Source organism: Eumetopias jubatus, unplaced genomic scaffold (assembly GCF_037043125.1).
Source record: "Eumetopias jubatus isolate StellerSeaLion01/CBP00866 unplaced genomic scaffold, mEumJub1_p1.0 scaffold_2, whole genome shotgun sequence".
Taxonomy (NCBI): domain Eukaryota; kingdom Metazoa; phylum Chordata; class Mammalia; order Carnivora; family Otariidae; genus Eumetopias; species Eumetopias jubatus.
In genome coordinates, this window is record NW_028274808.1 from 82,905,027 (window position 1) to 82,928,966 (window position 23,940).

General features: G+C 35.0%; 1 protein-coding gene across 1 annotated transcript in view; it reads right to left on the minus strand.

The window, feature by feature from the left end:
* The window catches only part of SMARCA5 (SNF2 related chromatin remodeling ATPase 5), a 40,537-nt gene that overhangs the window by 13,126 nt on the left and 3,471 nt on the right, over window positions 1-23,940 (minus strand). Inside the window, exons 2-12 of the mRNA XM_028102260.2 lie at window positions 23,026-23,100; window positions 17,271-17,437; window positions 13,389-13,489; window positions 11,587-11,687; window positions 10,654-10,833; window positions 9,392-9,547; window positions 9,167-9,298; window positions 7,727-7,795; window positions 4,051-4,160; window positions 2,068-2,294; window positions 72-193 (exon numbers count right to left, since the gene is read on the minus strand). Coding sequence (XP_027958061.1) covers window positions 72-193; window positions 2,068-2,294; window positions 4,051-4,160; window positions 7,727-7,795; window positions 9,167-9,298; window positions 9,392-9,547; window positions 10,654-10,833; window positions 11,587-11,687; window positions 13,389-13,489; window positions 17,271-17,437; window positions 23,026-23,100 — 1,440 coding nt within the window. The remainder of the gene's footprint in view (window positions 1-71; window positions 194-2,067; window positions 2,295-4,050; window positions 4,161-7,726; window positions 7,796-9,166; window positions 9,299-9,391; window positions 9,548-10,653; window positions 10,834-11,586; window positions 11,688-13,388; window positions 13,490-17,270; window positions 17,438-23,025; window positions 23,101-23,940) is intronic.

Consider the following 23,940-nt stretch of genomic DNA (forward strand, 5'->3'; position numbering starts at 1 on the left):
AAAATAAAACAAATGTCAGGAAATTATTTTATCTGATAATTTTTTACCTTCCCTCCCTGGATTTTACTCACTTGTCTTTCATCATGGGGTGTCTGCCCATCCAATCTACAGTACTCATAATTTCTCCACATGCAATAATCTTCCAAAATATCCAATACCCTTGTCATCTGACTGAAGATTAGTACTCGTGAACCTGTTAGCAAACAGAACAGCTCATTTTCAGAAGCTTCAAAAGTAAAAAAAACTTATTTAAAAATTTAAGGCTAATCAAGGGCACCTGGGTGGCTCAGTAGTTAAGCGCCTGTCTTCAGCTCAGGTCATGATCCCACGGTCCTGGGATCGAGCTCCGCATCAGGCTCCCTGTTCCCTGGGAAGCCTGCTTCCCCTTCTCCCACTCCCCCCGCCCCCCTGCTTGTGTGCCTGCTCTTGCTGTCAAATAAATAAAGTCTTTCAAAATAAATTAAAAAATAAATATTTAAGGCTAATCAAAACTAAGACTAACCAGTTACCCCTTAATTCTAAGTTACCTAGTTGGTTATAAGAAAAAAACCATACATTATTTATTTATCCAAGTCAGTTATTCTCCCCATTTTTCCCACAATGGCACAAACAGAAAAGGGTAATATCCGTACAACACACTAAGGTAAACGGAAAAGGTATTTGTTCTTGCCTGTGTCTGTCCCAAGGCTGAGAGAATCATTCTTTTTATTCCACATGCACTTAAAAATAACCTTCTACCACCCCCACCACCACCGCAATTCTCCCATGTGCACGGCCCTGAACATTCCCCAACACATACCCAAAACCCACCTTATTCTAGTTCTGAAGACCCAATTCCAACTGAAAGACCATAACAACATAAATGTGGCCTCACATCTACATGGTCATCTTTCACTTATGCCATGATTCAAGTTATTCAACTGCCTTCCATTTCTTTAGCCAGCTGCACAATGCCTTCACAGCAGAATGTATGAAGACCAAGGAGTCATTATAAAAAAATAAAGATTACGAAATTATCTTGTCTCGGAAGCTGAGGCTGATAATCTACTGGTGTCTCACCTTGTACCTGAGATGCCTAAGGATGTTCAATAGTCCCCATTTTCCTTTCAGAGTTAAATGTAGCTTTCGTTAATATCTGAGTATTTCTACCAAGTTCTTGTGATTCCCTTCCACCAATTCAATCCTTTACTACTTAGCTTTCAAGAAAAATATTTTAGAAAATATATTTCCACAAAAAAGTGTAAAAGCAAGAAAAAAGTAAACCAATTCACTGACAACTCTTAGGAGGTTGATAGTCAATATCCTAGAGGTGACTGGTACAAAAGTCATTCTTATGAAAACACACAAGAGAAACACAAATGGAAAAATTTGAAATCTGACTGTATTATTTCACATTACAGAATTGATAATTTGTGTATGAAAAGCTTTGATGTCTCGGACTTCCTTCAAATTAATCTGCGAGGAGGAAAGCAGGTACAGTACAGATGTAAAAAAGTTTTGCCACGAGTCTGTAATTACTGAAGCTGGCATCACACTAAATACATTCTACATTCATGTATTTTAAATACATCTCTATACATACTACATACTCATTTTCACATAAAAAGTAAGCATGTTACAAACAAAACTGCTTTGGGTCCATGCACATGTCTAGTAATTTATTACTGTTTATTACTAAAAATTTTAAAAATTTGTCATTTAAATAACTTAAAAATCCACATAAATAATTGAAAAACAATATATGAACACAACAACACTGTCTACCAAAGTATCTGGGAACTATGTGTGGAGAGAGCATTCTTAGCACTTTATAACAAAAAGCTGACATATCTAGGAAAGCATATATAAAATGAGAACTCTCCCCAAAATCCACGATTGTTAATCCTAAGAAGATTTATAAGCCTAGAACTGGGGGGAGAAAGGAAGCTCAGCTAATAGAAGTTTTTAAATGTCCCACACTTCAACTTTATGAAAGTGCCAGGATTAGTAATTTCAAACTGTAGTGGTCCCTTATTTTACACATCAGAATTTCATCACTTCTCAATTTGTTACCAGTAACATAGTTACCTTGTTCTTTTAATTTAGGGAGCAGCTTGTCTAACACCACCATTTTGCCACTGTTGGTAACTAGATGCATATCTGTTGTATAAGGCGGACCAGGTTCAGCTCCATCAAATAGATACGGATGATTACAGCATTTCCTCAACTGCATCAGGATGTTCAATAACCTCATTTTGTCCATCTTCCCTGCAGAGTTTAATATATCTATATCCTTCATTAATATCCGAGTATACCTATTGAGAAGAAAAATATTTTAAAAGGGTTCAAATGTGCCCTGACCAGTCCCTATTACTTTCCATACTTAATGCCCTCCCCTACCTCAACCCAAAAATACCTGTGAAGAACCCATCAACTTCTAAGATGTGGTTAGGAGTTTACCACGTATTAAAACATCTTTCTCTTTCCTTGTTTTTCTTTATTCCTCCCATTGTTCTAATGTTCACACTTACACTTTGGGCCTAGAGATCCAAAACAGTATGTCTCCTTGGGATGAATTAAAACAAAGCAGTATGACACAACATTTTTAAATAATTAAGCAAAACTTAAAACTTAAGTTTTATTATTTTTATTTTTTATTTTTAAGAAATCTCTACACCCAACATGGGGCTTGAACTTACAACTTCAAGAAAGAGTCACAAGGTCTACTGACTGAGCTAGCCAGGCACCCCAAAACCTAAGTTTTAAACATAATTTTAATTTGTACTCTTTTCCGGGAGAAGAGTGTCAATATTCAATTACTATTCAATGCATAAGTGTAGCACTTGAGTGAGAACAGATCTAAGGAGGGAGGAAGAATCATGACAGGGTAAGACATGATGATGAGAATAAAATGAAATCAATGAGATTTAAATATAAATAAAAGTACATGGGGGGCGGGGGAGATATGAGGGCAGTAAAACTAGAGCCAAGGGCTATCAATTTTTTTTTACAGATAGAAAGGTCATCATGAATCAACATGTGAAATAGCTGTAGAAAAGATTGTCACCTTAGCATATATTAACTTATCTGCTACCTTATAAAAGCCTTCCAAAAGTTTTAAGAACATTTAGTATGGACTACTTTCTACAGTGGTCATGTCTTTCCTAAGTAACATGCCCATTTCTTTACATTTTATCCTTTCTTTTTACCAACAACTCCAGCCCCTTGCAAATACTTATCAAGTATGGAATTAAATACACTTGAAATGTAGTGTAACCAGTAAAGAGTAAGTATGGCTATTTCTCTCCTTTGAACACTACACTTATGTTAATATATGCTAAGGTAACAATCTTTTCTACGGCCATTTCACATTGTTGATTCATGATGACCTTTCTATCTGTAAAAAAATTTAATTCTTAGTGGTTTCTAGCCTTTTGGATTTCATACACCCATAAAACCTAAAAAAAAAAAAAAAAAGAAAGAAAGAAAAGAAACTTATGAGGTTTTCAACATTTTTATTATGCCCTAGAGAGGTGTTGAAAAATAACTACCTTATATTACCACCATAAATTCACAAAGGGAATCCCGCCTAAAATAAAACATCCGCTCAGAATGGAGTCTTTTAAATTATATATTTGTAATAGCTTTATGGACTAAAAGAAAGCACCTAAATTTTCTCTTATCTCTACAATCTCCAACTTCATCAGATCAGCCCTAATCCACAATCCAGTATTTATGAACCACCAAGGTAACCATCTGTCTGCATCTGTGCCACCAGTTTCTTTTTAAAAAACCCAAGTAGAGGGGTTTATATATATATATATCCCTGTTTAATTAATGCCAACTTTAATCCTTGGATTCATAAACTTCCCATCCTGATTATAAGCTAAAAGTTTTAAGATTGTGTATTATAAATTTGATTAGCAAGTCCTAAATTACATGATCTCAAAACTCCAGGTTGAGTTCAACAGAGCAAACAGCAATTCCTTGCAGACACAATTAGGAAAACAAAATACAAATGAAAGTTAGTGAAGAATCAATAGTGATTTTAAAACGTCTAAGAACACATACCATTCCCTTTGCATTTTGCTGAGACCCACATAGATTTTAACTTCCTTCTTCGGAGGCAAACTCTTTTCAACATCAGCTTTAATTCGACGAAGGAGGAATGGACGCAAAACCTTAAAGATCAAAAAGAAACAGAAATTATCAAACAATAATGATGTAATGTATGGTAATTAACATAACAATAAAATTTTAAAAAAGCAAAAACTAACGATGTAATGTATGATTAACAATAAAATTTTAAAAAGTAAAAAAAAGAAACAAATGATCTTATCTATATTATTTCAGGATCTCAAAATTGTTTATTAAACACATGGAAATTTATCTGTTTGAGAATTTCTCCCTTCCAAATATAATTTATTACTGAGTTCCTGAAGGGTAATACAATATCATTACTTATTCAATACATATAATGAATATACACTTGCTATATTGTCGTAAGACACTAAAAACTAAATTTTTTTTTTTTTAAAGATTTTATTTATTTTTTTTGACAGAGACACAGCGAGAGAGGGAACACAAGCAGGGGGAGTGGGAGAGAGAGAAGCAGGCTTCCTGCTGAGCAGGGAGCCCGATGAGGGGCTCGATTCCAGGACACTGGGATCATGACCTGAGCCAAAGGCAGATGCTTAACGACTGAGCCACCCAGGCACCCCCAAAACAGTTAAGTTTTGATGCTTTCAACATTCACTGTCTTTGAGGTTTAAAACTAGTTACCATGTTCTCTTATCTATGGATTAAGTTACCTGCATCAACCACAGTCCAGAAGCAGATGATCCTCCTCCTAACATATCATAAGGTCAGTAGTAGACTAACACTACATCACAATGCCTACATCACTCACCTCACTTAATTTCATCATGTAGGCATTTTATCATCTCACACATCATCACAAGAAAGGGGAGTACAGTACAATAAGGTATTTTGAGAGACCATATTTATATAACTTATAAAATATTATAATCATTCTATTTTGTAATTATTGCTGTTAATCTCTCACCTCGCCTAATTTATAAATTAAACTATCATAGATATGTATGTATAAGAAAAAACAGTGTATACAGAGTTCAGTATTATCCGTGGTTTCAGGAACCCACTGGGAATCTTGGAATGTATCACCTGCAGACAAAGGGCCAGGGGGCTGGGGGGTATTACTGTATTTTTATGTAGATTGTCCAACAGTACTTAAAGCTATGTCCACATTAAAATGTTTTTATGGTTAGTTTTTACATTTACTACCCTTTTGGTGGGTGGGGGGATGGATGAAATAGGAGATGGGGATTAAGCAGTACACTTGTGATGAGCACAGGGTGATGTATTGAATTGCTGAATCACTGCATTGTACACCTGAAACGGACAGAACACTGTATGGTAACTATATTGAAATTAAAATAAAAACTTAATAAAAATTTTACTACCCTTTTCTTATGGACACAGAACATAGAGAGTATACAAATCATGACTACACAGTTCAATAAATTTCAATCAAGTAAACATACCCATGTAATCAACTATCACCTAGATAAAAATAGAAGACTGCAGAAACCCTTCTTGCAACCTTCCCAGTCACTATCCCCCTTAAATTTTAACATCATAGATTAGTTTCGCCTGTTATTTTTAACTTTACATAGAATTATACAATATATACCTTTTATCTCGTTTCTTTTATTCAACATGTTTGTAAAACCTATCCATGTTGTATGTAGCTCATTCTCATAAAATTTTAGAGTATCTACAAAACTAAAGATTCTTTATTTGTATCTTCCTATGTTCTATTTACACTAGCTTGTAAAAATATGATCACAAAGAAATTAAAAACTGGTGAGAAAAATAATCAGCAACACTTCTCTAACGTCATCATGTAAGGAAACTTGTATAGATAATCTTAGCTGACAGCCAGCATCCACTGCCAGATGTTACTAAAGACCTTCAGCCCCACTGGCCCTCCTCAGAATTGTCCAGGTAAACGCAGCTGTTTAAATCCAGGTAAAACCAGCAAAGAAAACACTCAGCCAACCCATAAGTTCTAGGATTACTAAAATAGATACTATTAAGGGTTTTTTGGTAGGAGAGGGGAGTATTCTGCATTAATAGATAACTGATTCATTAAGTAAAAATGACCTCATTCCTAAGTATACCTATGCTGATTCTGAATATCCTCTTTCATCACGAGACCACAGGAGCTAAGGTAGGAATTTTAAGACAGTAAAGAAAGGTAGCTACCAGACCTCTTCCCGATTTGATAAGCATTTTCACACTACTGTCTGAACAAAATAAACAGCAATGCCAAAAGTGGCTGATTCTGTTATGTAGATTGTTTTACATACATGTGTACCTATTAAAGCAAAGTCTATATATACACTCCATACTCTAAATCTAAATTGAATGCTTACGTGCTTAAACGCCATCTAATTTAAAACAAAGATGTCTAAGATATTATCACCTTCAAAAATCTAACATAATAAAATTTCAGTACATGAGAATTTTAAAGTACGTTATAATTAACTTATATAGAAACAAGTCTTTAAACATTCACAGACTTAATTTTTCCCCTATTCAAATACCCACTATAAACCAGGCATTGTGCTACAGATACAAACGTAAGACATGTTTCCTGCCTTTGTGTTTACAATGCAGCAGGAAAAAATTTGTAAATTAAACATTTCAACATTCAGTGCAAAGTCCTATCTAAAATGCCTTGATTTTTAAAGATGGGATACAAAGAAGCTTCTACGCTGGCTTCATCCGGATATTCAGTGGAAAAGGTGACATTACCACTGAGTGCTGGACTAGGTATCAGTGAAGTGCAGGAAAGGGGATACCAGATGTGGCAGAAAGGATCAGCAAAGACAAAAAGACTGAAATTAGTACAATGTTTACAGAAAATTGATAATGGGGTCAGAAATTCTAACAAATTAAAGTGATATAAGAAGTGAAACAGAAGTTAGAGAATGTCAGAAAAGTTAAATCATGGGGTTTAGGGAGGAGACTGACCCCCGCCCCCCGTCCAGTGGACACTTGCAATGCCCAGCAACATGTTTGGTTGTCACAAATGGGGACATATTGCTGGCATGTAGAGGGTAGAGGTGCCAAGAATGCTGTTAAACAAGAAAACCACCTTCCCTGTGCCCCTCAGAATTATCTAGACCAAAATGTCAATACAAGTCGAGAACCGTTGCATTAGGTCATGAAAAGCCTTATATGCTATGCTTACAAGGTCTGGTTTTATTCTGCTAGTCAGGCTATCATATTCTGGGTTCTGTTTGAGAAATTTATCTACCAACCAACTTTCACTTGTGAATCTTATTAAAAAGTAAAAAAGCTATTATCACAGCAAAAACTCACAACTCTGCTCACAATGCACTATTAGCAGTTGCTTATACAGTTGCAGGATTTAAGAACAAAAGATGGACCCCTTTAGCCTTTGAGAATCAAATCTCTTAGATTTGGATTACTTTTTCCACTCATTAAGTTAGGATTTCATTTTAGGTTCTAACACTAAATGCACACTTCACACCCCCCCAGCCCCCAGTGTAAGATTAAACAGTTAAGTGACAGGATTCAAACAGATCTAATTCTAGTCAACATGTTTTTTTTGTTATCAGAAAAATAATCCACTATTTTAAACCTCTTTCATTTTTCCCATTAGAAATATGCTTTAACCTTATTCCAAAACACTTACCATATGAAGCCTCTCAACTAGCTTTTGATCCCCAAGGCAATTGTTTGTATCAAACCATGAATCAAAATCCTAGTTAAAAAACAAAAAATAAATATCAGAAATATTAACCACAGGCATTATCCATAAATATCCTTTTTATGCTAGATGTAACAATGAATTCTAGAATTAGTTTAGTATTTGAGCTGTGAACTGCAAAAATCATTTGGTTCAATCCCATATTTTTCATGCGTCATTGTTAACAGTTCATTTTAGAACTACCTTGAGAAATCAGATTAAAAACATCAAGATGACAAGTTTCACAATGAAAAAGAATAGTTGGAAAGGAAGTTCTATAGAATTAGAGAACATTCTTGAAAAATATTTTCCTTTAGAAAAGCTGAAAAATTAAAATCACTTTGGTTTGTTCTCCAAGGCTACTCAGATTACTCAAAGTTTCCAGAGCAGTGTCAATTTTAATTTAAACTTACTAAATTACCAGCATTTCATTAGTATTTGGGTAGGATCTGAACAAGGATAACTTCCATATTCTTACCTCTTTGGCACATCTAGTATGTATTTGTGCTTTGTTAGTAAACATAATTGTAGGATTAATTATGTTAACTACAACAAAGCTTTCACAGATTACTAAACAAATTAAAGTGTCAATGCAGTAAGAAAAAGAAATCTCTAAAACAAAAACGTCAAAATACACAAAAGCAGAACTGAACTATTTTCCTGAGACTGATTAAATGCCTTCCAAGAACACAATTTTCTCTATTCTTTTAGTGATCCTTAACATAACAACCCAAAATTAACCCTTTTGGAACTTACTGAGCTCTTCAAAAAGCCACACACAAGCACAGGCTCTTTCTCTCTCTCTCTTCACGTGGGAAACAAAGTTCAAAAATGAACTCTGGTTCAGCAAAAAAAATGGTAATTATCAATAGCAGACTCTTAATATACATATTACGTTCTTAGGTACAACCAACAGTTTGAATAACTACTTAGCCATTTTTATCAGTGCAAATAATCTATTAAAAGGTAAAGATTAGGTTCTATGTTTGTTAGACCATAAAAAAAGATGGCTAGACAGATTTTACCAAATTTGAAGACCATCCTGGGGAAACACAGGCTATATGAAGTTCACAAATTCATTTGGGAAATAACCTGAGTCCACGTACAGCCGCTGAAATGCAGGCCCAACGTGACTATTTGGTATGTGAATCCATGACATTACAGAGAGAGAAAACAACTGATTTATAGAATGATAATGAAATCAAAAGGCATAAAAATAAACTCTCGGGATGCATAAAAAACTTGGTAGGTTACACCAGACTACATAAAAGTAAAAAATTAACAATTATCTTAAACAGTGGCTGAAAGGCCAATTTTATTACAAAAATGTATAGCATTAAACAAAAACATTAATATTCCATCCAGAAAACAGTAAGACATACTTACATCTGCTGAATTAAAGACATCTGGCAACAAAAAATTAAGAAGTGACCAGAGCTCATGCAAGTTGTTTTGAAGAGGTGTTCCAGTCAGTAATAGTCGATTTGTGGTCTTGAATTCCCTCACTATTTCTGACAACTAAAAGAACCAAATTCATCATTAGAATATTCTACATACTGATCAAATTCTAAATGACGGCACAATGATTTTCACTTCCAAATACCAAATTACCTTGGATTTTTCATTTTTGATCCTGTGAGCTTCATCTATAACTAAGTACCTCCAATTAAATTTTTTGAAAACAGACTTCTCTTTTATAAGCATTTCATAAGATGTTACACATACATCCCATTCTCCTGGTAATAAAACATCTCTGACAAAAGCAGCCTGTGTAGGTAGCAAGAGAAAAAAATTGTATCACGCAGAAATGAACTACACATTAAATGTACTGATGACAAGTAATCTAATACATAAAAGAGGGTGAAAAATATTAAAAAGGGATAGTATGTAAGCAACTAGAACCAGCTCAAACTAACTTCATTAATCATTTCTAAGTGTCAAAGCCATTTAATAAAAAATAACGGACAAAACTGATGAGTGCAAAATTCAATAAACTAACTCTTAAATGTCTTCTCTTCATTTCCACCAGCTGCTGAAATTCTCAGGAAACGGGTTTAGAAAGAGGAGAAGGTGGCTTCTGCCATAGAGTGAAGACTCAAGGACGGTTTGCAGTAAGCATTTTCATTCCTTTCATGTTTACAGATCTAATAAAACTTTGTTATTATTAGTCTCATTTTACAAGTAAAGAAACTAAAGCAAAAAGTGGTTTAACTTGGGCTCCAAAACATAAAAAGCAACTTGGTAACTTAAAATACACAAAATTATCTACAAAAGGAGAAAAGAAATGATAGCTGAATAAAGAGAAAACAAAATTACGTACATTATTCTTCGATATACTACACTTTAAAATCTGAACTTTATATTTTCAATAGTATCATTAGTTCCTTCCAAAAAAAGTCAAGTGACCAACATTTTAACTTATTTCAATAAATACCATACCAACTCACCAAAATACTGTTAATTGACCCAGTCCATCTTTAAAAATTGCGATGACTATTAATTAGCATTATGTACATCAATCTAAAAAAATCTGGCTCCTCAAATTTCCAACCAATTCACACACTCAGAACTTCTTTTAAAAAAAAACAAAAATGTTTCTTCTAGAATGAGAACACAGCCTTTGATTTTATACAACCAATTCCAAAGTAAAAGAAACAAACTATACTTGTATAGCATCCTACAGTCTACAATTCCTTTCTCCAGTAGGATTCTTCACCACCAAAGATAGTATTACATTTATAAATTACTAATATTTGTGAAGACCAGGTTTATTACTGGACTCCTCCTCTTTTATCCGTCCTCTAGTTATGCCCCCCAAACCTAAATTCAAATTCTTTTAATATCAAAAATGTAACGAAACACAAAAAGCTTACTCTTTGTTCTTTATCTCCTATCAAACAAACAGATCTAAGTGTTGGTACCCATCTCTTGAATTCACTCATCCAGTTGTGTAATGTAGACTTAGGAACCAAAACCATATGAGGACCAGGAATGTTTCTATAGTGTTTCATGTACCCAAGAAGAGAAATTGTTTGAAGAGTCTTTCCCAGGCCCTGAAGGAATAACCACAAAGCAATGATAATCAAAACAAAATAGACACCCATATTTATATTTCCTGACACATAAAAACATTTAAAAGAAAACCTATGTGTGTTTATGATAGCTAACAAATGGCAAGAACTTGGTATGTTTCAAGTTTAGCTGTGTTTTTTAATCTTCACAAGTCTATAAAGAGGTTCTACTAACCATATCCATAAGGCCCAGAAGTTTAAGTGACTTTCCCAAAGTCATGCACAGCAGGGCTACAATTAAGACCCATTTCTTTTGACTCCGTACTTTCTTCAAGCAATTACGGTTTTAGCACTATAGCTCTATGGAAATTTGAAACATTCACTACATATCTATTAAGTAGTAAACAAGAAATAAATGTTTTGAAATAGAACTGTACAAGCTGCCACCCTTGAGAAAATAATCACTGATGAAAAATCAATTAACCCCATTTGTGTTGTATAAAAGTGAAGGGAAATGGCCAAAACAGTATTATTACAAGAGTCTACCAAAAGTACGTCTCTCAAAATGTATTACTTTTAAATTTATTATACTTTTATAAATAATAATTCCTCACAACTTAAGTATAGATTCTGCTTATGCAACTAAACCAAGTTTGACAGAGGATTAGTTTGTTAACACTTCTGGATTGTAATCAACAAAAATTATGTTACACTATCTTAACTTTTATAAATTTCATGATACAAAATACTTTAAATTACAAAATATGGCCTTCTAAAAAACTACAAAATACATACCATTTCATCTGCAAGGATACCATTGATGCCATTCTCATACAAAGAAATGAGCCAATTTAATCCTCGGACCTGATAATCTCTCAGTTTACCCCACTTTACATCTAAGAATAAAAGAAAAAACATGATGCACATTTTAAATACAGAAAGGCTGTCTCCTTCTTCATTTGATACTCAGAGTCTTAACTTGGACCTCCATAGGTTTACTCTGACTTTTCTGTTTTCAATGTCTAAGTCATTAGAAGTAGCTGCTGTGATCTGAAGCAGAGAAGGAGTGAATGGACAGAGACAATAACCAGGTGAAACAAAACAAAACCAAACCATGATTGTAAAGCATCAGAGTGCCTACCCCAATCACTCAGTTCCTATGTGACCTATATACTAGTCCTAGAGACTCTCACCTCTTTATATCCTTTTTAAATGTTATCACAAAAGTTTCTTTTTAAGATTTTAATTTATTTACTTATTTGAGAGAGAGAGTGAGAGCACAAGCATGGCAGAGGGAAAGGGAGAAGGAGACTCCCCACTGAGCGGGGAGGAGCCCGATGTGGAGCTTGATCCCCGGGCCCTGGGATCATGACCTGAGCCAAAGGCAAACGCTTAACAGACTGAGCCACCCAGGCGCCCCACAAGTGTTTTTAAATCAAGTAGTTCCACCTTCCATGATAACCCAAACAGACACTCTCTGGGGATTTAGTCTTCCTCCTAACAAAGGGAAAATAAGACAGGATAGAGATTGTTTTCCCTTTACCTTTTCTAAGTTACTTTTCAACAGGGTCCTGTTAAGAGAGACAGTATTTCTTTTGGGGTTTACTACACATTTCCCACCCCAGAATAATTACTAAGTATATCCATCACAATCACCAGATGTTTTTAACATGCACATCTGTACCCCATCACCTTTCAAAAAACACTGCTTTAAAACGAAAAACTAACCAATATTGGGAAAACTAGTTACAATGTAGGAATGTAAGAAAGAGATAATCCAAGTAATTCAAATTTCCTTCCCCCTTTGTACCATATATCTGGCTCTAGTCTCTAACTTCATGAAGGAAATGGAAACTAGGTACTCCATAACCAAAAAACATCTGAAGATACATACTTTAAACAGATTACTGAATTTCTAACCAGATACCATCTTGCCTGAAGTTCAACTTGTTAGGAGTTAAAGTTACAGTTAATTAAATAACAAGTCCAAATATATCCTATATATTGACCTTTCTAAATTTTTGTTGCTGTTCACAACCACTACAATCATACAAACCAATTATCAAGGAAGAAAGAGGAAGATCAGAAAAAATGCTAGGCTGCAGTAAAGACAAATGTGCCACCAGACTATCAAGATTATATAGAAGTAAAACTTAAAAACCTGGTTAACCAGGTTTTCTTTTGGGAAACCATTAATAACAAATGTTTCAGAAAAAAAATTTAAAACAAACTAATATAAAATCCCGACATCAGTTAACAAAAGTCTTCATGAAGTGCTTTTTTTTACATATGAAGTTTTCTTATCTGGAGCAAATATAAGGGAAAACCATTCCTAGTTTTACATATACATTCAGGCAACAATAAACACAATGGCATTTTATGCCCCTTTGAAATACAGCACCATTATCATACTGATATTAATATATTAATACCATTTCCATCAAAAAAGAAATCTGATTTCACAATTTCAAAAGATTACTAAAAATTCCCTTTATAAATTACAGCCAAGACAAATCCAAAACTTTAACCAAAAGATGTCTCAAAAGGGGATTTTTTTTTTAAAAACCAAAGTTTTAAATATAATGTATATAACATACATGATGGAGAATCTTCAAATCGAGTGCAAACATTGGTTGCTTTAGAGCTTTCTGTTAATAGTTCTTCATCTTCCTCTTGCTCTGTTCTACGATGTCGGTAGCTGTCAAGTTCAAGATAAAATCAAGTGATTAGCACTTTAAGCTTTAACTGCCAGCAGCTACTATTTGAACATAATAGTCAAGTGGCTGACCAAGATTCCACAATAATTTTTAATAGGCATTTAAATTAAGGCTAGAAAAGTGGAAGAGTATGAATTATTAGTAAACTTAGACCTGAAATGTTTTACATGGCTTTCTAAGATATACATACAATTGTTAAAACAGAGTAACACCTGAGGTAATGGAATAATCTCATTCCAAGGAACTACAGTCAGAAAAATCTCATAATCTCTAACTTAAAGTTACCTTTTTATTTTTGCTAGAAAATAGCTCCAGAAATCACATTTTTAAAACTATGACCTTTTTTTTGAGAGAGAACGAACACAGAGGGTAGGGGCAAAGGGAGAGGGAAAAAAAATTTAAGCAGACTCCACGCTGAGCTCAGAGTCCAAAGCAGGGCTCAATCTAAAAACCCTGAGATCACAACCTGAGCTCACGACCTGAGCTGAAACCCAAGAATCTGAGGTGAAAGCCAAGAATGGGACACTCAACGCACTGCACCACCTAGGCAACCCTTAAGAACTACAACTTTCAAAAGGATGAGATTGTGCCATTGGAGACAACCCGGGTGGACATAGAGGGTATTATGCTAAGTGAAGTAAGTCAGACTGAGCACGACAAATATATGACTTCACTCATATATGAAATCTAAAAAAAAAAAAAAAAAAGGCAAAATCAAAACTATAAACACAGAGAACTGATGGCTACCAGAGGGGAGAAGGGTGGGGCCCTGGGCAAATGGGTGAATAATGTGAGAGGAAGATACAAGCCTCTAGTTATGGAATAAGTAAATCACAGCAATAAAAAGCAGAGCACAGGAATACAATCAATAATATTGTAACAGCAATGTAACAGAACAGCTGGCAGCTATACTTGAGATGAACAAAGCATACTGTATAAACTTGTAAAAATCACACTAAGTTGTACATCTAAAATTAATGTAACATTGTATGTCAACTATACTCAAAAATTAAAAACAAAAAACAAAAAAACTTTCACTGTGGAAAGCATATAGTATAATGTATAGAGCTGTGGAATCACTATGTTGTACACCTGAAACTAATGTAACATTGTGTGTCAACCATGCTTCTATTAAGAATATGTTTTAAAATAAGTCAAAACTACAACTTTCACCAAAAGCTGCAGAATACGCAGAATAAAGACTTAGTGCTTAAGCAATGACTCTTAGCCAGAGATTTATCAGAATCACTCAAAGCTTTTTAGAAATGCTTAGATTCCACTTCCCAAGAGAGCTGGGATACATCCCCTTAAAACCTCATTTTCTGCAGTTTTAATATTGCCAAATTTCTTAATCTCTAAAGGACTCAGGTTAGTAAAAAGTACTTACTCTCCAATTCTGAAGCTTCCAATTTTGTACCTTCATACTTTCAACAAATATTTTCATTTAAATTAGAAAATAGTAAATCTAATTTATAGCTTGATTTCGACCAAATCTACATGCTTGCTGGAAGAGGATAATCAGTATTCTCAAAGAAGCATTCCTCAGAAACTCAGACCAAAGCAGTAAATATATGCAAGAATATTCTTGCTTGTTTTATATGCTTCAAATTAGAATGTCTTAGTATGTTATTTCTCATACTTCTCTGCATTCTAACCACATGAAACTTAGTATAAAGATGTACCTTCAATTCTCATTTATTCTCCACAAACTAGGAAAGAACTTTAACTTTTTTTTAAATAAAATCTCACAGTCTATTATCAAGATGGTTCATTATTATGGTTATAAAACTGAATATAAAGGCTGGAATGTGCTTATTACTTCAAAGTGAGGGTTCATTGAATATAACTGTAAATGATGGAAGGAAGAAAAAAACATATATGTCCTTATACTTAAGCATAGTACCATCACCCTAATTACTTTCCATAAGCTAACTTTCCACTTAAGATGGCTTGAAGGATAAAGGAAAAAATCTGTTAACCAAGACTCCTTTTCCTCAATAACACCAGTAAGACCAAGCTGAGCAATTTATATTTACTACAAAATATCTTTACCTTATATAATCTTAATAAAAGTGTTTATTTTCATGAATTCCTACTAACTACCTATATCATAAAAATATCCATTATAGTGCTTGGCATTTCCAGAGCAGAAGACCTGATGCTATTTAAATAGCTGCAAGGGGTGCCTGGGTGGCTTAGGCGACTCTCGATTTTGGCTCACGTCATCATCTCGGGGTCCTGAGATTGAGCCCCACATCCGGCTCTGCACTGGGCATGGCGCCTGCTTGAGATTCTCTCTCTCCCTCCCTCTGACCCCCCACCCCCGGTTCCACTCTCTCTCAAAAAAATTTAAAAATTTTTTAAATAAAAAATAAAAACAGGAGCGCCTGGGGGGCTCAGTTGTTAAGTGTCTGCCTTCGGCTCAGGTCATGATCCCAGGGTCCCTGGGATCGAGCCCTGTGTCGGGCTCCCTGCTCAGCAGGAAGCCTGCTTCTCCCTCTCCCACTCCCCCTGCTTGTGTTCCTCTTTCACTGTGTCAAATAAATACACAAAATCTTTTAAAAAAATAAAAATAAATAAAAATAATTAAATAGCTGCAAACTTCTCAAGTCTGAACAATTTAAATACATCTGAAGTGCAAGTGTCTCTCTTAGGAAGTTTCCTAAGTATTAAAACAAAAGCACTCTGGTTACACACAATGGATAAGGTGTAAGATATAGTAGATGAATGGAATACCCCATTTAAGACTAAGGTATTATGGGACACCTGAGTGGCTCAGTAGGTTAAGCACCTGCCTTCGGCTCAGGTCATGATCTCAGGGTTGTGGAATCAAGTCCACATGGGGCTCCTTGCTCAGCGGGGAGTCTGCTTCTCTCTCTGCCTGCCACTCCCCCTGCTTGTGTTCTCTCTGACAAATAAAATCTTAAAAAAAAAAAAAAAAGATTAAGGTATGCTTATGCTTTCTGATGAAAATCCCTTCAAGGTACAGCTCATGCTTCATGTTTCTATAAACTGTATAGTAAATTTAACATTGCTGAGAGCAGTTTGTAATTTCCTCTTTTAGATAACCTAATGGATTTAATTACTGATTATTTTTCATTTTTCACTTTGGGAATTACATGGTCATTCCAGGGAACTAAGATTACCCTAAAGCTATTAATACCAAATCTATTAGTTATAACCAATTAAACACCTTAATTACTCAAGCAGTACAAAAATTCCAAGAAAGTATTTATAAACTGAATATGTAAGTTATTTTACACGTTTTAAACAACCACGTAAGGGCAGCATACATCTTGACACTTCAATTTGTAGGACAACTAAGTACTAAAAATTTTAAACAAACCCCTATGGCATAAATCATCACAACATTCCATTTACAAGCACAGACTTCAGATAAAAGAAATCCCCCGATGCATGTTATGTGTTTTATGCCTACAGCATACCCCAAATCAGACCTAAAGTCAAGCTTGGATTATTCGAATTACTTCTGTGGGATGTTAAGTAGGCTGCTTAACCTCTGCATTTGTTTCCTCTCCAAGGAATGGATAACATCTCAATTCCATAAACAGGATAATGCCATAAAAGCTAAGGCATTACACATTATTCTTATTTATACATGTATGGCTACATCCTGTCAAGCCAACTGGCGCCAAATAAATAACAGCCCTAAAACAATTTTTTTAATGAAGTGACTTTACGCTTCTAATGAAGATTATCAAAAATAAATGTTTCAACTATGAAATATAAACTATTACTCACTCGCCAACTGATAGCAGGTTTTGTTTCTCATCCTTTTTTATTCGCGGTCGCCCTGGTTTCATCTTCAAAGGTGAGGTTGGAGTCTTCTGAGCAGCAGGCTGGATGAAATGTGCAAACAGCTCTGTCTGCTTTAATAAATATTCAAATCTATTTGCTCGGTCAGTTTGCTGCAAATAAATTTTAAGACACATTTTATCAGAAGATTAATACAACTTCAGAAATCAAAGTTTCAACATGCCTCTAAAGAGTGAACTCAGCAATAAAAAGGAACAAATTACTGAGACATGCAACATAGATGAGTTTTAAAAGCATTACAAAAAAAAAAGGGGCAAAGCATCAATACTAAATGAAAGAAGCCAACAGAAAGACTACACACTATGAGTCCACTTACATGAAATTACAGCTAGTTATAGAAAGCAGATCTGAAGCATCAAGGGGATAAAGACAAGAGCAAACTTTTCAGGGCATGATAGAACTGTTCTACATCATGAATGTAAGGTGGCTGACTGCATGACTCTGCCAAAACTCATTGATTTAAACTTAAAACTGTCTTGTGTCAATTATACATCAATATAGTGGACCATAAAATGTAAAAAAATTAAGACATTATTCAGTACAAGTGAATTTATTCAAAAATGGGGAAAACGCATTGGTCATTCATCAGTTCAATTGCACCAAATTGAAGGTATCAGGTTAAAAAGCATTTATTAAGGGGCACGTGGATAGCTCAGTTGGTAGAGCACAACTCTCAATCTCAAGAGTCGTGGAGTTCCAGCACAGGGCTTACTTAAAAAAAGTAGCGGGGGGAGGGCACTTGGGTGGCTCAGTCGGTTAAGCGTCTACCTTCAGCTCAGGTCATGATCTCAGGGTCCTGGGACTGAGCCCCACATCAGGCTCCCTGCTCAGCAGGGAGTCTGCTTCTACCCCTCCCTCCCCCTCGTGCTTTCTCTCTCTCTCAAATAATAAAATCTTTTAAAAAAAAATCTATTAAGTTCATGAAATATTCATCAACCCAATGCAGTTAATACTATTTCTTCCTTTCACGTCTAACCTCTGCCACTTATCGCACTAAGAGAATGGAAGAGTATGAACCAAAACAACTTAAGATCCTTGAAATCAACATGCTTCTCCATAATAAATTTCCTGTAGAAGACAAGCTTGTTTTTTGTTTTTGAAGATTACGAACTATTTTAAAGTGCTGAACTAAGATACTTATGTGTATTTTGCAGTATTTCATTTCTTAATGCATATAATAAAAAAGCCAAGAACATGCAACTAGAAGATGTTGGGGCTGAAAAAGTCTATTCAATTATTATAATTATATTTGGAATCAAAATAAATAGGTTCTGGAAATTCAGATAGGTCAGAGCTAGACATTTTAAGGTAAAACCTATTCTGCAGTATTCAAAAATCACTAAGTATTCTTCACTTCTTTCAAAAGTTTTCAACAAACATTATCTTCTTAAATAACTGTCAATTCAACAACTACTTTTGTGTATCTACCAGAAAAGGCATTTTTTTCCATTATAGTCCAATATCAAAAATAAACCTAAGGGGGCGCCTGGGTGGCTCAGGTCATGATCCTGGGGTCCCGGGATCGAGTCCCGCACTGGGCTCCCTGCTCAGTGGGGGATCTGCTTCTCCCTCTGACCCTCCCCCCCCTCATGTGCACTCTCTAATAAATAAAATCTTTAAAAAATAAAAAAAAATAAACCTAAGGGATTATTTGAGATTGTCAGAAGGTGATAAATGCTCAGAAAATAAAGCAGGGTAAAAGGAACTGGGAATGGCACTAAAATTTTAACAGGGATGACCAGGAAAATCCTAAGACATGATGTTTCAACAGAGAAGGGGGGCACCCCACCCCCATTCTTAGATCTTATCACACATCTCTAATTTTCAAAAACCTTTAATGGCTCTAGATGTTTTAAGATTTTTCAAAGTGGGGCGCCTGGGTGGCTCAGATGGTTAAGCGTCTGCCTTCGGCTCAGGTCATGATCCCAGGGTCCTGGGATCGAGTCCCGCCATCGGGCTCCTTGCTCAGCAGGGAGTCTGCTTCTCCCTCTCCCTCTCCCCCTGCGTGTTCTCTCTCTGTCTCTCTCGCAAATGAATAAATAACATCTTTAAAAAAAAAACGATTTTTCAAAGTGTGCTTCATGACCCATCAGAACAAAAATATCCAAGACAAATCAGCAAATCAAGTTCTGAACTACTGCCTTAAGGAATTAAGTATAAATTTCACCACAGTTCTACGCAAAAGTCAATGACTTCAAAATTCTCATCATTCACTCATCCAAGTGGTAGTGGGATTATAAACTAGTTGCAAAGAACCAAGGAGTTCAGAACAACATTTACAAAATAAGCTTTCAGTAGAACTGTGGCAAGGGTTGAAGGAAAAACAGGCAAAGACCTTGCGTGAGAATAAGAATATTAAAATAAAAATGATTTGAGATCTTAAAGAGAAGGGAGAAAACTAACAGATCCTTAGAAAGTAGAAACAATAGGGTGCCTGGGTGGCTCAGCTGGTTAAGCGACTGCCTTCGGCTCGAGTCATGATCCCGGAGTCCTGGGATCGAGTCCCACATCGGGCACCCCTTCTCTGTGGGGAGCCTGCTTCTCCCTCTGCCTCTGCCTGCCACTCCCCCTGCTTGTGCTCACTCTGTCTCTCTCTATGTCAAATAAATAAATAAAATCTTAAAAAAAAAAAGTAGAAACAATAGAATAAAGATTAGGAACCTGAAGGACATAAATTATAAAATCAAGTGGAAGATTAAAATCAATAGCTTAAAACCAGTTTCTTTCTCTGAGACAGAAGGAAATGACACAGGGCAGGTACAGGCCATAAATATTTGGAAACAGAGAGGAAATAAACTGAAGGCCTATAATTATTTGTGGAAGAGCCTGAAAATAAGGGTGGGAGAAATGGAAGAGAAAGTTTATCCAGAGTGGTTAAGTTTTTAAATAGCTAAATGGATTGTTGTGCAGTAAATACTGAAAGCCTAAGAGAGTAAAAACCATAAATTTATTCTGGTACCAACCAGCACTATTATTTAGTTTTCTCAAGTAGTATTCAGCAACCTCGGTTCAAGAATGAAGAGCGGATACCAAGACTTACCTATGGTTAGAAACTAGCAGATGATGGGGAACTTGCTTAAAAAGAAAAGTAATCAAGATCATGATTAGTGAAAAAGGAAATAACTAGGAAACTGAAAAACTTGGAAGAAATGTATGAAGAGATTTGGAAGAGGCCAGATCATTAAAAGGGAAACAAATACAGAAGCCAACAAAATAACCCATGCAATAGAAGAATACTGAATAGGGCAATGGGGAAAAAAGAGGAACTATTCTTGAGGTTAAACTTGCAAGACTATTAAAATTATGAAGTACCATCATGGACAGCTTGGGTATATATTAAGTGGAACTGTCACTGATTGAGATAACACTAAGCAGATATGTGAGGTAGAGAAAATAAATTCAATTTTGGGTATTCCTAAGAAAGAAGTACCAAAGGGACTTAAATGTCCAACAAACAAATGAAAATAATACAATGGCTGGAAGCATCTGGGCTAGAGATAAATACTGAGAAGAATTCAGTTTAAAGAAAACCAATGATAGGGTTGCCTGGCTGGTTCAGCCAGTGGAGCATGTGACTCTTGATCTTGGGGTTGAATTTGAGCCCTACCTTGGATGTATAGATTACTTAAAAATAAAATCTTAAAAAAAAAAAAGAAAGAAAGAAAAAGAAAAGCAATGATAAGGATCGAACTGTTCAAGAGGAAATGTTTAGGATGAAGGAGGACAAAGGAATAGTCAAGTAAACAGGATACCAACTAGGGAAAAAAAGTGTCTCTCAAGGCAAGTAAAAATTTTGAGTGGTCAACAATATCAGAGAAGTGAGATGAAGAATGAAAGTAAAATTAAACTATAAATTGGAAATTAGATTCACTACTACAGTGTTAACAACAGAACATAAATTATGAAGGGTTTGAAGAAATGAATGGGAAAAGTAGAGTTGGCAAATATATTTTTCTTTAAGCTTGACAGCAAAGAAAAGATATGGGACAATTAGAGATATACACATATATAAAATGTAATAGAAATCTTAGATGTCCTTTAATGAAATCTTGCCATTTACAACATGGATGACCTAAGAAGTATAATGATAAGTGAAATAAATCAGTCAGAGGAGCGCCTGGGTGGCTCAGTCATTGAGCATCTGCCTTCAGCTCAGGTCATGATTCCAGGGTCCTGGGATCGAGCTCCACATCGGGCTCCCTGCTAGCCGGGAAGCCTGCTTCTCCCTCTCCCACTCCCCCTGCTTGTGTTCCTGCTGTCTGTCAAATAAATAATATCTTAAAAAAAAAAAAAAACAGAAAGAAAGAAAGAAATCAGTCAGAGAAAGACAAATACCATATGACTTCACTCGTATGTGAATTTAAGAAACAAAGCAAGAGAGGGGCGCCTGGGTGGTTCAGTCGTTAAGCATCTGCCTTCGGCTCAGGTCATGATCCCAGGGTCCTGGGATCGAGCCCTGCATCGGGCTCCCTGCTGGGCGGGAAGCCTGTTTCTCCCTCTCCCACTCCCCCTGCTTGTGTTCCCTCTCTCACTCTGTCAAATAAATAAATAAAATCTTAAAAAAAAAAAAACTTAAAAAAGAAACAAAACAAGAGAAAAAACCAGACTCTTAAATATAGAGAACTAGTGGTGGGGGGGGGGTGAAATAGGTGATAAGCACTAAGTAATGTACAGAATTAGTGAATAACTATATTGTACACCTGAAGCTAATATAACACTGTATGTTAATTATACTGGAATTAAAATAAAAAATAAAAATGTCATTTATATTTTTACATACTACTGTTTATCATGCACATTATGTATGCATATACATATACACATGTTCAAAAAATGCATTTATTTTTAGGATTTTGAAGCTATGTAAGAGATTCAAAAATATTTACTGATCTTGAAGAGAAGATGAAAGGTTGAAGAGAAAGTAAGTTTCAAAAAACATTTGTTAAAATATATTACATACCAGACATTGATCTAGGTGTTGAAGACAGATTAAGACACTGTTTTTACTTTTAGAGAGCACAGTTATACTGCATAGTGGTATTACTATTTAACATGTTATTTTAACTTTTTAAGATTTCAGTACAATTAAATGAGTTTAATCCACATAAAGCACTCAGAAAAAGGCCTAGTACATAGTAAGCATTTGCTATTAGCCATTATTATTACTGAATCTCAATTTAAGTTTAAAGCTCTTCGTAGGTTATGGTTAAGTCATGCTAAAAAAGTTTTCTAAGGTATGAAATGTGAGGTGGGTCCTCGAGGATTCAAGTAAAATAACATCATGTGCTCTTTTTGTAAAGATCTCACCATATTATAAAAAAGCTATGGGCAAGGAGCATATATTATTGTCTTTGTACCCAGTGGAATAGAATGACAGATGCAGAATACACCTTGAATAACTACTACTCTGCTCTTTTACTCTCCTCACTCCCTGACACTGAATCTTAAAATAAAGGGGAGTAACATATCCCATATATTTACCTAACACTATTATGTGTGTTCATGTAATATTTCTACATTTGCTTTACATAGGCAAGTAACAAAAATTATAGTATCCCATGTTACACATATTTCAAATGGATATCTGTGCCTCAGTTATAAAAATTTAATGCAGAATTTTGGTCCATTTGATCACCTAATTAAAAGTTACTATAGACTCTATTCATATACTAGAGCATACCATTTTTTCTTCATAGGTAGGATCTGGTTCTTGAATTTCTTTTTGCTTTCCAGGAGATGCATCATCAAATACTTCCTGGTAGGAGGGAAAAATCATGGATTGTTCTTCAAAAACAGTTAACACACCATTATTAAACTAATTTCTGCTCAAAACACATTCTAAGTAATGCATTTCTATCCCAAACTTGCTAGGTACTTAAATGGCTATAATCTAACCTGACAGGGTATCCTGATGAAATTAAATGCCATGATGATAACAACCTATTTAACCCAAATATGTAAACTGCATGGCTATTGGCCAAGATTAAAACACAAGACTATTATCTACATCAAGCTAGAACAGAATAACTTTCAACAAATCGGTTTCTTTTTCTATTCAGTAACTATTATGAAACCAAATTAAATAGTATATAATGTGAAGAAATCATGTTCCCTTTTAATCATAACACTGCAGTATCTACTGTGCTTCTATACAAATACACACCTAAAAATTACCATCATTAGCCACCCTGATTTCCATCTTCCATCTTCCAAAAAACTTACCATGCACCCTAAATCGAAAACTCCATAACTACAAATTAGTAATAAATATCCTTTCTTGTAAATTTATTCGACCTGACATTCAAAATGCCACAAAGAAACAGCAACAACTACTCTGCAAAGTTCTACTCATCTGTCAAAAAAAACAACTAAAGAACAATAGGTAAAAGTATAATTTTCATTAACAATGTACAAATCCGCGCTTGGAAGTATGTACTATAGTTACCTGTGATTAAAAAATTGGGGGACTGGAGCTGGTATAGTACCAGAATTGAGAGGTCAAATTATCTAAATTCTAATCTAACTTCACTGCTAAGATCTTTAGGCATCTGTGTTACCTTTAAAGCTCATCGCAGATCTCTGGTGTCCTCGAATA